Source organism: Lepidochelys kempii, chromosome 1, assembly GCF_965140285.1.
Source record: "Lepidochelys kempii isolate rLepKem1 chromosome 1, rLepKem1.hap1, whole genome shotgun sequence".
NCBI lineage: Eukaryota > Metazoa > Chordata > Testudines > Cheloniidae > Lepidochelys > Lepidochelys kempii.
The window spans coordinates 287,266,560-287,282,123 of NC_136380.1; the positions used below are offsets into that span (position 1 = coordinate 287,266,560).

The following is a 15,564-nucleotide window of genomic DNA, read 5'->3' on the forward strand; positions in this document are numbered from 1 at the left end:
GTTCCCAGACTTAACTGTATCCTCAATGTATTTTCTCAGAGGGTGAACTTGATATCTCCCTTTTCTAATATGTCCCAAACACCACTTTTTTATTTAGAGGAAAGATTTCCCTCAGTCATCCTTTTGTTCTTTCATTTTCCGATCTCTCATCCAAGTAGAAATTGCTCTTTATTTCCACCTGTGAAGACGGAAATATTTCTTCTTTCAACTTGGGCCGAGCAAAAATTGTTAAAATGTCTGCCACTCCACCCTGAAAGCAATCTAGAAACAGCACTGATCCGAAGAGACCTAAAAATGGTGCACACGCACACACACTTCATAGGTGTTTGGAATAATATCTGCTTACATTACTGACAAAAAAGTTTGTATTTGATGGAATACATGTGTTCATACCCTACAAGCCATTGTAATAATCTTTGTACAAAGTATGCCTTGTAAAGTATCATTTGAAAACTCATAATTTGCTGGTCAGTACTGTCCTGATAAAATGTGTGTGGCAACATTGTATGGGAAGTTATAAGATCCTCCGGGGTGATGTTATTAACACATGTTCCAAACCCCACAGCCCTGCCCAGGCAGAAGTCAGACCCATTCTGGCAAATGAAGACCTGGCTTCTGTTATTCGTGTCTTCCGCACCTCTCGGCTGGATGTCAGCAATGTAAAATGCTTGGGCATAAAACCTTCAGCACTTAGGAAACTCCAACTAGTCAAAATGCTGCAGCACCCTCTTGAGCAACACAGGCTGCCGTGAACACATCAGACCTGTCCTCTGCTCTCTCCACTGGCTTCCCATAGAATTTCAAATCCAGTTTACAGTCTCAGTCCTTATCTTCGAAGTGTTCCATGGCCTGGGCTTGAAAACATCACTTAAAGCTCCTGGACAAAGATTGTGGTCAATGCAGCAGTTGCTCTGGCCCAATGGAACTCTCAACAACAACAGTAAAGCTGTCTGAGGGAGACATGGCCTTCTCTGGAGGTGGTCTGAACCTGTGCAGTGAACTGCCCTGGGAACTAAGGACCATCACAAACCTCACCATTTTCCTTGCCAAGTGCAAGGTGTATTTCTTTGACCTTGCCTTCTCTAACAAACACATAGCAACAGATATGTTTAACAATTAAAAAAAAAAACTACCAAAACAAGACACTCCACTCCATACATTTCTCTTTTTGGGGAGAGCAAAAGAGAACAAACAACATGTGATAGAGGTGTGATCTCTTTGCACTACTGAAATTATCTCAAATACTATGGGGGTGGGTGCAGGATAGATACCTACAAAGAATAGAATAGTAGTTGACATCATATGTAGTGAATGTGACAACTACCCTAAACTGAAGCAAAATCCAGCTAACATACTTGCTCCTTTTTGTGCTTTAGCTGTGGTTTTAAAAGTAGCCACTGGCCTCTGAACACCAACTCTTGTCATATGACAAGGTTATTAAGCTGTTTGTAACCCTGACTCATACTACGTGACTGTGGCCAGAAAATGAAATTCAGCCTTTTACCAGCACTGCTCTGTGTGACACCTGTATTACAACGGTATACTGTTAACTCACTCTACTTAGAACAAATGTTTATAGGAACATCTTTCCAAACTTTGTCTCGTTACTTGACATTAATTTGAAGACAAAGCTTTCATCTAGTTCCCAGAACACGTTATATATCCAGTATACTGAAAGCGTTAAAAACCTTAGTGATTATAGTTACAGAAATGGCACCCGCTAAAAGAGCTGCTGGAATTCTCCCAGGGTGAGATTCCATTGCTGCATTATCATTGCCACAGAAGTCACCAGTGTATGCTTCACAGTTCTCCTAAATCCTTGCTTTGGAAGCGATCTTTCCATGGTGCTCTGCAGGTACTTCCAGCGTGCTTAGACTTAGTTTTGAACACACCTCCCAGATTAAATTCCTGATTTTCATAAAGTATCTAACAGTTACTCAGTACAGTGCAAGGTTTGTTAGAAACCGACCAGTCTGTTTAAATCAAAATTAAATCTTTCTGAAAGCAAAGAGAAGAAACAGTTTAACTTTCACTTTCAGTATATTTTTATCAGATTCACGTTAATAGTATGAACTGCTTAGATTATAAAAAGAACACAGGGCAACGGAAGATCTATAGTTATTAACTAAATAAGTTAATGTATTGGATGAGGCTTTTTTATATTACACTGAGGCTCAGTTTCACATCAAGAGTATTTACACCTGAGTTATGGCGGTGAGAACAAATATCCCAGACAATTCAAATTAAATTTTTTTGACAAAGTGAAAAATCAGGGAAGAAAAAAAGGAAGTTGCGTGTTCTTTTGTTTATCATCTAAATTTGAATAACCATTTTGAACAGGTTGCATTCAATGTTAGGAGGCTTGAGAAATTAGGTTTATTTGATTACAAAAATCAAAAAAATAGAAATATTCATAGATTCCAAGACCAGAAGGGATCACTGTGATCATGTCGTCTGACCTCCTGCATAACACGGGCCATAAAACTTCCCCCAAATAATTCCTAGAATGTATCTTTTAGAAAACATCCAATCTTGACTTAGAAATTGCGAGTGATGGAGTCTTTACCATGACCCTTGGTAAATTGTTCCAATGGTTAATTACCCTGACTGTTAAAAACTTACCTTTTTTCCAGTCTGAATTTGTCTAGCTTCAACTTCCAGGCATTGGATCATGTTATACCTTTCTCTGCTAGACTGAAGAGCCCATTACCAAATATGTTCCCCATACAAGTACTCTTTATTAGGCTACATAGATGGAGCTCTTGGAGTCTATCACTATAAGGCATGTTTTCTAATCCTTTAATCATTCTAGGGGCTCTTCTCTGACCTCTCCCCACTTAACATCCTTTTTGAATTGTGGGCACCAGAACTGGATATAGTACACAGAGGCAAAATGAGCTCTCTACTCCCTTCAAAATTCCCATTTACGCATCCCAGGATCACATTAACCCTTTTGGCCACAGCATTGCACTGGGAGCGCTTGTTCAGCTGATTAACTACCACAACCCCCAAATCTTTTTCAGGGTCACCGCATGCCAGGATAGAGTCTGCTGTAACTATGGCCTAAGTTCTTTGTTCCTAGAGGTGTACATTTGCCCATAATAAAGTGCATATTAACTGTGATGGAGAAGAGGAAAGGTGGAGATTGTAGTGGGGTCTGGCTGATGATGAAATCCGTGACACATCTGGCAAGAAGTTTTTACAGAAAGAAAATTAGACACAGTTGAAGATCAGATAACAGCCTCCCAAAAAAGTCCAAGGGAGAGGACTAAAGACACCAAGAAAATGATGTTCAGTCAGCTTCAATAGAGTAACATCATGCTGAGCAAGTTTTGGCTCCCACTTTGGTGGGGAAGAATGGTTCTCAAGCTCCATGGATATTGCCATATCCTAAGGATTTTCTTTAAAGAGCTCTGGACATTTACTAGGAGATCTAGCCATTCCCTGGTACTTTCCTCCCTGTCATTCATCACTGGGAACTCTTGGGGATCATAGTTTCCTTTATTCCTATCTCTGCTGTATAAAGGAGAGCATAAATGAATCCTTCCAGTGCTCTTATGTCATTAGTCCTCTTGTATCCTGTTACATGGAACTGCTGTGTAAATATCAGAATATTTAGTGTTTCCGCATATTTTCTTCTCCAAACTAAAAATTCAAATTAAAAAAAGTAATACTAAGTACATCTTATTAAAATGCACATGCCATCTGAAATAGTTTCTCTTTCAGAAATTGTTGAGCTACTTTAGAAACTGTACTCTTACCTTCAAAGAACTGCTGCAGGGCCTCATTTTCTCCCACCACATCCATGACAAGAAGGTAGAAGCTTTTTTTTTCTTCACAAGTTTAGGGACATCAGACTATGAAACAGTTGCACTATCCTCTCTTTTCCAGCGGATGTATTTTTGAACATGTTCATAATCATGTCATTCTGCTGCTAAAGAACATGTCCTAAGCAGATTGATTGTCTTTGCCCCAGGGAAGTTGATTCTTTCAAAACTAATTCCAAGCAATGGACTCAACGCTTCTACCGCATGCAGAGAAGAACCTGACAAGACTTTAGGAGGAAAATTTTGGAAGGCATATTTTCCTTACTTCATATTGAAAACTATGTAAAATTAGTCTAATTTCTTCCTTGTTTCAAGGACCTTTGCCCCCAGTAATGCTCTTAGCTACACATGCGCAAGCAAGAAGGCAATAAAAATTACTTATCTTGTATTTTTCCTTCCGCACTAGTGTATTTATGTGTAAATGAGTAAGTACTATAGATAAAAATTGATATGATCAAACGTAACAGAAAAACACCACTGTACCATAATTGTGCATTATCTGGGTTTTTATTATGGTTCCCTGCATTATATTTGAGTATTTCATAAATATGAATTTAACCTCACAATATACCTATGGGAAGTAGTATCTCCATTTTATAGTCATGAAACTAAAGCACAGAAATTAAGCAACATGCCCAAAGTCACACAAAGTCTGCATCAGAGCTGGAAACTGATCTAAGATCTCCTGAATACAGGGCACTACCACCAGTCCACCTTTCCTCATTTATTTGATGTATATAGAGCAATACCGTATGCACTCCAAGTAGTTTGTTCCCTTTCACCCCAAAGACTAAATTGGAAATCGACCATATCTAATATGGTGGGTAACTCCAAGGGGCATTTGGATTGGAGTATCAAGGTCTGAATACAAACTCAAGAAACCTGCATGAAGACCAGATACAGAGACGTTAAGGTCACTGCAGAGGCAGCAATTGTATAACTGCTGTTATGTCCCTTTACATCCAGTCACAGAGCTGCATAGTTTCTCCTAAGAGGCTGGTCTCTTAACCATAAAGTTTACACTACAATAGAACAGCTGCATAGAGCGGAAATAGGATTTAAGGGGCGGGGAAAGAAAGAAGACAAGAGACTAGCAGATCAGTGTTAAAGGGTAGTAATTTATTGAGACCAGACTAATAGCCAGGGTTACTGCCTCATGGAAGCCAGAACCCAATGGGTATACCTTTGTAGTCCTTGGCTACCAAAAAAAAAAAAAAAGTGTGCATGATAAACTTTCAGATATATATATAAAAAATACCTTTTGTGCCTACACAGAACCAGATACCAAAACAGCTTTTCTGCTGGGATGAGTGTTGTTTGTAATCAGTTTGTAAATTGTAGATTTTTAGGTATCAGGTATCATTCGGTTACAGAATAAAGTAATTCTGAAAATGGTTTGATTTCAACAACAGAAAAGTTTAATCTTTCAAAAACAACAAGTGAGAAGTCAGTCTAAGTCTGAGTTGGGCAACTCACATCTTTTCATGTATTTATACCTGCTCCTGTATTTTCTACTCCATGCATCTGATGAAGTGGGTTCTAGCCCACAAAAGCTTATGCCCAAATAAATGTGTTAGTCTCTAAGGTGCCACAAGGACTCCTCATTGTTTTTGATGATACAGACTAACACAGCTAACACTCTGAAATCTTTAATCTTTCAAATACTCAAAATAAGAAATAATGATAATTTAAGATCTTTAGCAAGCATTTCTGTGTATAGCACAGAGAGATAACCATGAACATATGGTCATGTTTTCTACTGAAAATAGCAACTGAATTAAACAGACCTTTAGGCTATTATTGCTTAACAGAATATTAATAACCTTTGACATTATTAAAATTCATCCAGCTTGCTACAGTAGAAACCATTGAACCAGTGGTAGGATATACAAAATCCTTTCACCAATGGTTTCAATGAATATGTTGCTGGCAATGGAGAGTGATTGGGGAAAAAATTGTATTTCACTATTGGAATGACTATCAAACACCTGCCGCGGCCCCCCACCCATACACACACACACACCTTTTCCTGAAATACTGTGTTAAACACATTTATTCCATTAAATCTTGCAGCTCATTTGATTTACTTTTGTGTAAAAATGAGATATCTTTTGCAAGTATATATTTAGTGATTAAAAGAAATCACTTGGGAACTATGTATGTTTCGAATCTTTCATAATAAATGAAACATCTGTTTACTACTTAAGTGCTCTTATTATAATTAGAGCAAAAGTTTTTTGTCTCTACATTTTAATTTGATAATCAATTTACCCACCAATAATCTTAGGATATTTGTAAATTAAGAGCTGCTGTCAGGATAAAAAACAAGCTACTGTTTTCCCCAAAGTGATTATGTGTAGTAAGTCTGCCATACAGTGCTGGCTATGTTCCACAAATCCTGATCAGTTGTCTGCCGGTGGAGCAGGCAAAGTGCCACTTCGTAACAAAAGCAGGCAAAGTGGCACTTGAGCTAAGAAGCATTTTTCTTAAGGAACCATGATCATCTTTCTTCAGTTTCCCTTTGCAAGCAGTTCTACGTGTGAGGAGATTAACAGAAAGAAATTTGCTAATCTTAATTTTCCATCTAAGAAGGAGGGCAGAAATGATTTACATGTGCAATGGCAGTTGACGGAAACTGATGTGTAAAGAATTACTGATTCTTAATATAGGAAAAAAAAGATGTAAGGAAAAAGTAACCAGATACATGCAGAGAGAATGAAGGACAGGGTGGGAAAAAAGGATGCATAACCAGAAGGTGGCTATGAGTAGGATACAGATTAGAAATCAAAGCAGTGTTCTAACACTGATAACCATAGTATTGTCTTTGAGCAGAATTGTGTGGTACACCAAAGTTTAGGGGTGAGCTACCTGAACATATCCCCCATTAGAATACTACATAGTACGATTGTTTTTCCATCTCAACTAGCCTTAAGAACAAGTAACTCAACATGTATGAGATCCCAGTGAAATGCTGTGGCAAAAAGGGGTAATGTGAACCTTGGATGTATAAAATGGGAAGTAGAGAGTTGATTTTACCTTTGTATATAGCATTGGGGAGACAGATCATAGAATACTGCATACAGTTCTAGTGTCCATATTTTTAAAAGGAGGTGAAAAATTGAGAAGGGTGCAGAAGAGAACCACCAAAATGATTTGAGGACTGGAATAAATGCCTTCTGTGGGAGACTTAAAGAGGTCAATCTGTTAAATTTATCAAAAAGTAGATTGAGAGGTGACTTGATTACAGTGTTTAAGTACCTTCTCAAAGAATAAATACTAGGTAGTAAAGGTCTCTTCAGTGTAGGAGAGAAAGCATAATCTCTCATGTCTTCATATCAAGAATGATGCCTTTCTGGAAGATTTGCTTTAGCAAAAATCCAAGTTAGGATTTAATCAACGAGTTACTTGGCTCAATAAAAGGGGTAACTGAGTTAAATCTAAGGGCCTGTTATACACAGATCAGACCAGATGATCTAATGGTCCTTTCTGGCCTTAAACTCTACAAATTTATAAATGAGAAACATAGGGAGAAGGCAACATTTAAAAAAATATTTCAGAGAACCCCAAATCCTCTTAGATATTTCCTTCTATACTGATGATCAATTGCCCAGATACGGCAGTGACGGGAACGTTTTAAGTGTTTAAGAGACACATTTACTCCCACCTGTTCATAAAATTCTGAGATGTACCTCAAACCAACTCTTTTCTAAGGGTCAGTACCCTACAGATTACAGAGTTTAGAGTGACTATGGTGGTGGTGGGGATGTGGGGTGGTGGTTCACATGCCATTCTGCATCATAAACTGTACAGGACAATAAAAACACATCTTCAATCTAACATTTATTTAATCAGAGGTTTTGTTTTCAATTGTAAATTACAATAACGAGTACTTGCCACATTTTGTTCAACTGAAGTATCATATCTAAGCATACACAGCATAGGAGAGTTTAAAATAATCACAGTACTTAGTGCAATTTGCAAAAAGGAGAAAAGATCTTGGACCGACTTGTTGGAAATAAATATCAAGTGACAAAAAATTTCAGCCATTTTAGAGTTTATCCATATCGAAGTTCACGCATGCGCCAGACTGTAAAGTATTAGAGCTCTTCCTTGTAATATCCAAGTTTTGCCAATGACATCTCTTTTCTCAGCTGCATAACTTCCCAAAACATCTGATCCGCTGTACAAAACAGAAAGTGTAGAAAACTTACTGAAACTAAATCTCCATCCTCATTTCTTCAGGGTTTTTAACTGAAATATGTAGGCTACCTTATTCAAACAGTAGTTTCATCTTTAGAAACATTTTACAAAGTGGCATGATTTCAAAGCTAATTTCACCAATTTCAAAATCCCATCCTTTTATTTTGCAGAAAGGACTATACAATGTTTTTCATTTATTTTTTTTTAAAACCATCCCTTCAACACACAGAGGTCATCCCAGTCAGGAGTGGGCTTTCTATTCACTTTATAACTGCAGATCTGCGACACACTGGCAGCCTTAAAAGAAGGCATGTTTAGAGCTCTTTTAAGTGACCTTTGGAATTGTGAGATGTAAAAAATGCAAGAATTTAAAATATTTAGTCCAGAGGCCTTGCCACTATGTGCAGTAATAATACATTAAGGAAACCTTGAATCCCCACATAAAGGGCTTAAACTATTAACTCCTCTGCATCCTTGATTGCTGGCGTGCCTGTTGCCAGAAATGGTTTTCCTTCTGCAGGTTGCATATGAACAGTTTCAAAGCAAAGTCTCATAGCAACCTTGCTGACATCGCTGTACCTAACCAGACCATAAAAACATGGAAGTTTGGCAGTCATACATGTATTTGTTATTCACTTTACTGGATATTGTTTGCAATGTTGTTGTAGCTGTGTTGGTCCCAGGATATGAGAGACGCATGGGTGAAGAGAGACACACAATCTTTCCAGCTACACAGAGCTGAAGAGCTCTGTGTAGCTCAAAAGCTTGTCTCCATCTTCCACCAACAGAAGTTGGTCCAATAAAAGATGATATCCTACCCACCTTATCTCTCACTTTACTGGATGTCAGAGTTGAAGTTTTCCATATAAAAATATCTTCACACTAAAAATGGCTTTTAAAATCAGAAATTTCCATAAAAATTGGGGGGTAAGGGGGTGCCACCCCCCCTTTTTTAAAAAACAAACTATGGAACAAACACTGACCTACTTTTTTCAGTTTAATCAATTTTCATCTTGCCTATTTCTTCTGAAAGAGGGGATCTTTTTTAGTGGCAAAATGGAAAAAAAAGAAAGGCGTAGAAACAGAAGGGAAAAAGGAAAACCAAAGTTTTTGGATTACGAAAAAGTGCTCCTTTTCAAAACCTGGGAATGAAAATTAAACTAACTTTTTCAACTGGTTCTACTGGATGTAAACAGTAATCTAGGAACATCAAAAATTTATGATTTTACATATGAAAAATGTTATCAAATGAGAGTGTGTTTGTATAGCCCCTAGCATAAGATGGTACAGTAAATGACTAGGGCTCCTACATGCTACAGTAATACAAATCATAATCATAATGAATTACATGGTTAAACACATAAGACAACAAGAGACACACCACTCTTACATCATCATCTTCCTTAGGATCATAGTCCTGGCTCTAAGTAAATGTAAAGGTATTGCTCAAATTAAGACTAAAAACTAAGTAAAATGTTTTCCCCGTCATCTTTCAGAAATTCTTGAACTCTAAGATAGAGTTCTATCTAAAATAAAAAGATAGCACCAGAAGCATACAAGTAGCAAAGAAGCATACAATACAGTATGTGGATGACCACCATAAAAAAGCCTATATTCCCGTAACTCATTGTATACATTATCTGAGAAAATATTTGCATAAAGCAACAGGTCCAATTTATATAAAAAAATAAATTTTCCTAAAAGTGTGATGTAGTTGGAACATCAAGCCAAAATACTGAGTTCAGAGCATAGCTGTTAAACATTAACAATTCTGGTAAATAGGAAAATGTTTCCAATGTTATCTATTATAATCTCTCCCCTTCAAATAGTTTTCAGTCTTTTAATCTTCACAGTATTGTGGCAAGCATAATATCACAAACTGGGATAAAAAAAAGCTTTTTTGGTCAGAACAATATCCTCCTCTTAAATTCAATTGCTTTAAAATTAAGGCCAGTCATTTTCCAAGCATACTTCCTGCAATTTCCTTAAATTATTATTAGCAGAAACCAGTGACATATGCATTACATATATTTGCACTAAACCTGTTCAATACTTAGGCTATGTCTACACTACTACTTATGTCGGTGGAACTTATGTCACTTGTGGGTGACTTATTCACACCCCTCAGTGATGTAAGTTACACTGCCCTAAGTACCGGTGTAGAAAGCACTGTAAGTACTGCCGCTCACTGAGGGTGGATTAATTAAATAGACAGGTGAGCCCCGCCAGTTGGCTTAGAGTGACTACACTAGAGAGCTTACAGCAACGTCACTGTAAGATCTCTAGTGCAGCCATAACTTCAGAAGTAGGCTGTCTTCATGTAAATTTACTAGGGCTGTTGATTAATCGCCGCTAACTCATGTGATTAACTCAAAATGTATTGCAATTTTTAAAAAAATAGCAGTTTTAATCACACTGTTAAACAGAATACCTATTGAAATTTATTACGTATTTTGAATGTTTTTCTATATTTTCATATAGATGATATTCTGTGTTGTAACTGAAATCAAAGTACTTTTTATTACAAATAATTGCACAATAAAAATGATAAACGAAATAGTCTTTTTCAATTCACCTCATAAGTACTGTAGTGCACTTTGTCATGAAAGTGCAACTTACAAAGGTAGAATTTTTTTTGTTACATAATTGCACTCAAAAACAAAACAAAATGTAAAACTTCAGAGCCTACAAGTCCACTCAGTCCTACTTCTTGTTCAGCCAATCGCTAAGACAAACAAGTCTGTTTACATTTACAGGAGATAATGCTGCCCTCTTCTTATTTACCATGTCACCAGTAAGTGAGAACAAGCATTTGCATGGCAGTTTTGTAGCCGGCATTGCAAGGTATTTACGTAGCAGACACGCTAAACATTCGCATGCTCCTTCATGCTTTGGCCACCATTTCAGAGGACATGATTCCATGCTTATGATGCTCGTTAAAAAAATAATGCATTAATTAAATTTTTGACTGAACTGTTTGGGAGAGAATTGTATGTCCCCTTCTCTGTTTTACCCACATTCTGCCATATATTTCATGTTACAGCAGTCTCAGATGATGACCCAGCACATATTGTTCATTTTAAGAACACTTTCACTGCAGATTTCACAAAACGCAATGTAAGATTTCTAAAGATAGCTACAGCACTCAACCCAAGGTTTAAGAAAATAAAGTGCCTTCCAAACTCTGAGAGGGATGAAGTGTGGAGCATGCTTTCAGAAGTCTTAAAAGAGCAATACTCCGATACGGAAACTATAGAACCTAAACCACCAAAAAAGAAAATCCACTTTCCGCTGGTGGCATCTGACTCAGATAATGAAAATAAGCATGTGTTGGTCCGCACGGCTTTGGATTGTTATTGAGCAGAACCTGTCATCAGCATGGACACATGTCCCCAGGAATGGTGGTTGAAGAATGAAGGAACATGAATCTTTAGCGAATCTGGCACGTAAATATCTTGCAATGCTGGATACAACAGTGCCATGAGAACACCTGTTCGCACTTTCAGGTGACATTGTAAACATGAAGTGACAACTGACACATCCAAAACATATTGTTGCCAATATACTGAAGTGGCAATCAACATTACTGAAGTTCTAGAGATAATGGAAACAAGCAATTATGGGGAATTTCTTGAAAAGCATCTATATTATTAGCTATGAAAATTTAGCAGCTGCAGCAAAGGCAAAGTTTACTCTGATAATAAAGAAAATTAATGGATTGTGAAGGATGTAATATTTTGTGATTATACATTCTATGAATTTGATTGTTATTGTGTTTGCTATATAATTAGTAAGGATTAATTTAGGTATAGGTTAGTTTGTATCTAGACAGGAAAGCAGATAAACATTTCTGATAACCCTCTATTTACTGATACTTAAAAAGACAATGCAGGTGTCAATTCCTCAGACGTTTTACCTCCGCCATGCTAGGATCAGCAGTCTGGCTGGTGGGGAAGGTTTCAACTTGAAACCTCTGGGAGACTCCAAGTGAGAAAGAGAAACAAAGAACTTGAGAGTGGTTACAAACCTTGAGCCCCTGAAGTTCAGGAGAGAGGGAGACAGAGACTGTAGGGGTGCAGAGCAGTGGTGGGGGTGTCTGAATAAGCTAGACCTACCTAGCCTTTAGATAAGACAGATGCATGTAGACTTGTCTTGAAAACCCTTTTTCTTGTTATGCCTCATTCCTGCTGTTAAGATTAAAAGGTACTTTGTTTTGAACAGGCTGTTTTGTGTATTTTCACACTAGTCATAGCTCGCAAAAGGAAGATCACTAAGGCTCAAACCCAGTCAGGCTGCTGAGGAATCACAGCTGATATTGTGCCCTTGGAACAAGTCTGAAGGTAGGAGAATTGCAGGATTCCACCCTGAAAGAGGGAAAGGCAAGAGGCCTGTCTCCTGAAGGGGTGCACTCAGAGACGGGGGGGTGGGGGGGTGGGAAGGAAGGTGGAGGAGTGGCAAAAGCGCAGACAGTCCTGAACCGTGACAATATTATTTTACTCTTTTATAAAAAATAAAGTCATTTGCCTCAAACATATTAGCAAAACTTAACAGTGACAGCAAATTTCTAAGTGAGGATAATCAATCACTGGAACTTAGTAAGGGATATAGTACATTCTCCATCACCAGACGTGTTTAAATCAAGTCTATGTGTCTTTCTAAGGCAGTGGTCCCCAAAGTTTTTTGTCTGCGCCTTTCCCCTTTTGGTCTGTGCACTCCCAGGAGCCATGGTTGGGCACCAGGGCCGGGAACGTGGCCAGCACTGTAGCTGGGGCCTTGGCCAGGAGTGGGGCCACGGTCGGAGCCAGCTGCCACAGCTGAGAACAGGCCCACAGTCGGGGCCGGGAGCCAGTTCCCGTGGCCAGACCTGCAGCTGGGGCTGGAGTGGGGCTGGGGGCAGAGCAGGGCTGGGTGGAGCTCCCTCCCCACTCCCTATGGAGGCTGGCCCAGGCCCCACCACACACCTCTAAATGTTCCTCTGTGTCCCCTTAGGGGGGTGCGCCCCACAGTTTGGGGACCACTGTTGTAATTCAATCAGATTATTGGAGTGGAAGTAAGCATTGCTGGATGATATTTTGTGACACCTATGCTATGCAAATCAGATTAAATAATCATAACTGTCCCTCCTGACTTAAAAAATAACAAACCAACCATGAAACTTTGCAAGGCTAGCGCACTTAAAAAATGAAGCTCAAAGCCTACTCCAAAAAGCAGTAAGTTTGCAAAATATCTCTCTAAAATTGTATAAATCTAAATTGTGGGCTGCAGTGTCTTCATAGCCAGCTCTATGTATCCATTTTACTGGAACTGAACAGTTCAACTGAGCTGCTTTCCTAATTATTAACCTAGATAGAAGCTTGGATAGAGAGCCAGCTGTCCAAAGCTTAGTCCAGAGAAGAATGAAGCTAGCAGGTCGGGGAAACAGCCTGAGGAAATGGCAGCAATATTATCTGTTCCCTTTACTGGAGAATTCACCTATTGCTTGTCATTCACACTGTAAACTGGGTGTCTAAGCAGACTGCTTCATGATGTCCTGATAGCAGTGGCTAAAAGCATATTTTCCATCTGCATTTGGCTCTTGCATATTTTTACACATTAAGCTCAGAACAACCACTGTTCATGTAAATACTGTATGAGAACACCTAATGTAATGACTAGTATATGGGTACCAGCAAAGGACCTTTCTGTCATATCATGTCACTATTGCCATGCATAAGTGGGTATTTGGTATGTTTTAGACACAGATACACCATTTACCTGGATATTTACATCTGTACCAAACTACAGTTCTCCACTTACCATCCTGCTGCTTCACAAGTCCTTGTTGGATATACCGAATGTATGTAAAGAAGTTACACACAGAAGTGATCTAAATGAATGGGAAGGAAAAAAAAAGTTCTCATGTATTACATATCTGTATGGAAACACAATGTAAGCTCAAATGAATTCAAGATAAAGGTAGATACTTACCCTGTATCGGCAAAAAGGAGAAATATAGTAATAGCTGCTTGAGTCCCCTAACTTGATTCTATGCTTGCATGATTTACTTTGTCCACTGAGAGCACATTTCCTGTAAAATATAAAATTTGCTTATTTTGCTTTAAATGAAATTTTGGAAACTCAACCACCTGCAAATTTTAGGATGCAAGATGCTGTTTTAGTTGTTTTAAAGAAAGATATGTAGTAATAGTTGCTTGAGTTCCCCTTCCAGCCTCTTGACTTGTAGTTTGCAATTACTATTCTAGGTTGTCAGCTATTATGGTTTACAATGACTATTCTGTTTTTAACATTCTCGCCCCATTAAATTTTACTAATTTTAACATCTTTTTTAAGACCCTTAAGGCAGAACCTGAGAAAACTTGATCATTCTTAGTCATATATTGCCTCATTCATTACATTTCAAGTTGGTTGAATATAACTTGAAACAATGAGCTAGGGATTTGTCCAACAGAGCTCCTCATCTGTGGAATATGCTACTATATTTTGAGTTAATGTCAATTATTTGAAAATCAGTTAAAGAACTGCGCTTGACATTATATTTATTTGTCCTAAAGCACTGATATTTTATGTTGTTACACTGCTCAACCCTGAAACATTTCTGTAAGATGTATTTTATAAGATCAATTTTGCTTTTATGCTGACGTTTATATTGCATTTTGTATTCAAGGTACTATAAAAATCCTGAATAGAGGGACTGAAGTGAAAGCCTGACAGCAATGTTTTGGGCTGCCTTACAGAAAACTACGGTTAAATGACCAGGTCCATTCCCCGCCGCACCCCAACCACTGTTTGTGGTCATCTGAATATAATAAGCATGCTGGCAGATATAATACATTGAGTCCCAGAGGAAGGGTCATGTTAGCCAATGGTGATCCAGCTAAACAATTAAGGGAAAGCACTAAGTTTAAATGAATTTTCACCTACATTCCTTAGCAACAGAAAAGGGGGTATTTACCATTTGGAATAATTCATCTTCCGCTTTATCTGATGGAAAAAACTGTTGCTACAATAAAAGCTTCATATATATAACTAGAAAAAAGTTTTAGATTTTTCTGTAGCAACCACCAGCATAGTAACAGCACATCTCACAGGTAAATTAGGTTCCTATGGCAAGGTGAGTAGTGGACTTGAAGTTTTTTGCTCTTCTCCCTTCCATTCTACATTATCCAAAATCAGGAGGTACAAGAACCACACTCTTTTCAAAAATGAAACAAAAGCAACTAAAAGCACAATAGCTAAAATATTCTGTTGTGTTTATCTAAAAAGTATACATTCAGTGTTTATCAGACTAGCTGATCTCAATTTTGGCAAAGCTTTTGGGGAGAGGAGGAAAGACTTTAAAAGCTAGAAAATGTCTCCTGCTATGTTCTCATGGTTATACAAGTCTCATTTCATGAAGTTCTTCTTCACTTAGCGCACAGTCAACCTGTGGAACTCATTGCCTGAGGAGGTTGCGAAGGCTAGGACTATAACAGAGTTTAAAAGAGAACTGGATAATTTCATGGAGGTTAAGTCCATTAATGGCTATTAGCCAGAATAG

General features: G+C 38.1%; 1 protein-coding gene across 5 annotated transcripts in view; it reads right to left on the bottom strand.

The window, feature by feature from the left end:
• Window positions 1–7,654: 7,654 nt before the first annotated feature.
• Window positions 7,655–15,564, bottom strand: part of RAB3IP (RAB3A interacting protein) — a 53,992-nt gene continuing 46,082 nt past the window's right edge. For all 5 annotated transcript variants that reach the window (XM_073327797.2, XM_073327796.2, XM_073327800.1 and 2 more), the window contains 3 exons: window positions 13,995–14,094; window positions 13,824–13,893; window positions 7,655–8,007 (listed from right to left, as the gene is read on the bottom strand). In XM_073327797.2, the coding sequence (XP_073183898.1) occupies window positions 7,925–8,007; window positions 13,824–13,893; window positions 13,995–14,094 (253 nt within the window). In that variant the 3' untranslated portion in view covers window positions 7,655–7,924. The remainder of the gene's footprint in view (window positions 8,008–13,823; window positions 13,894–13,994; window positions 14,095–15,564) is intronic.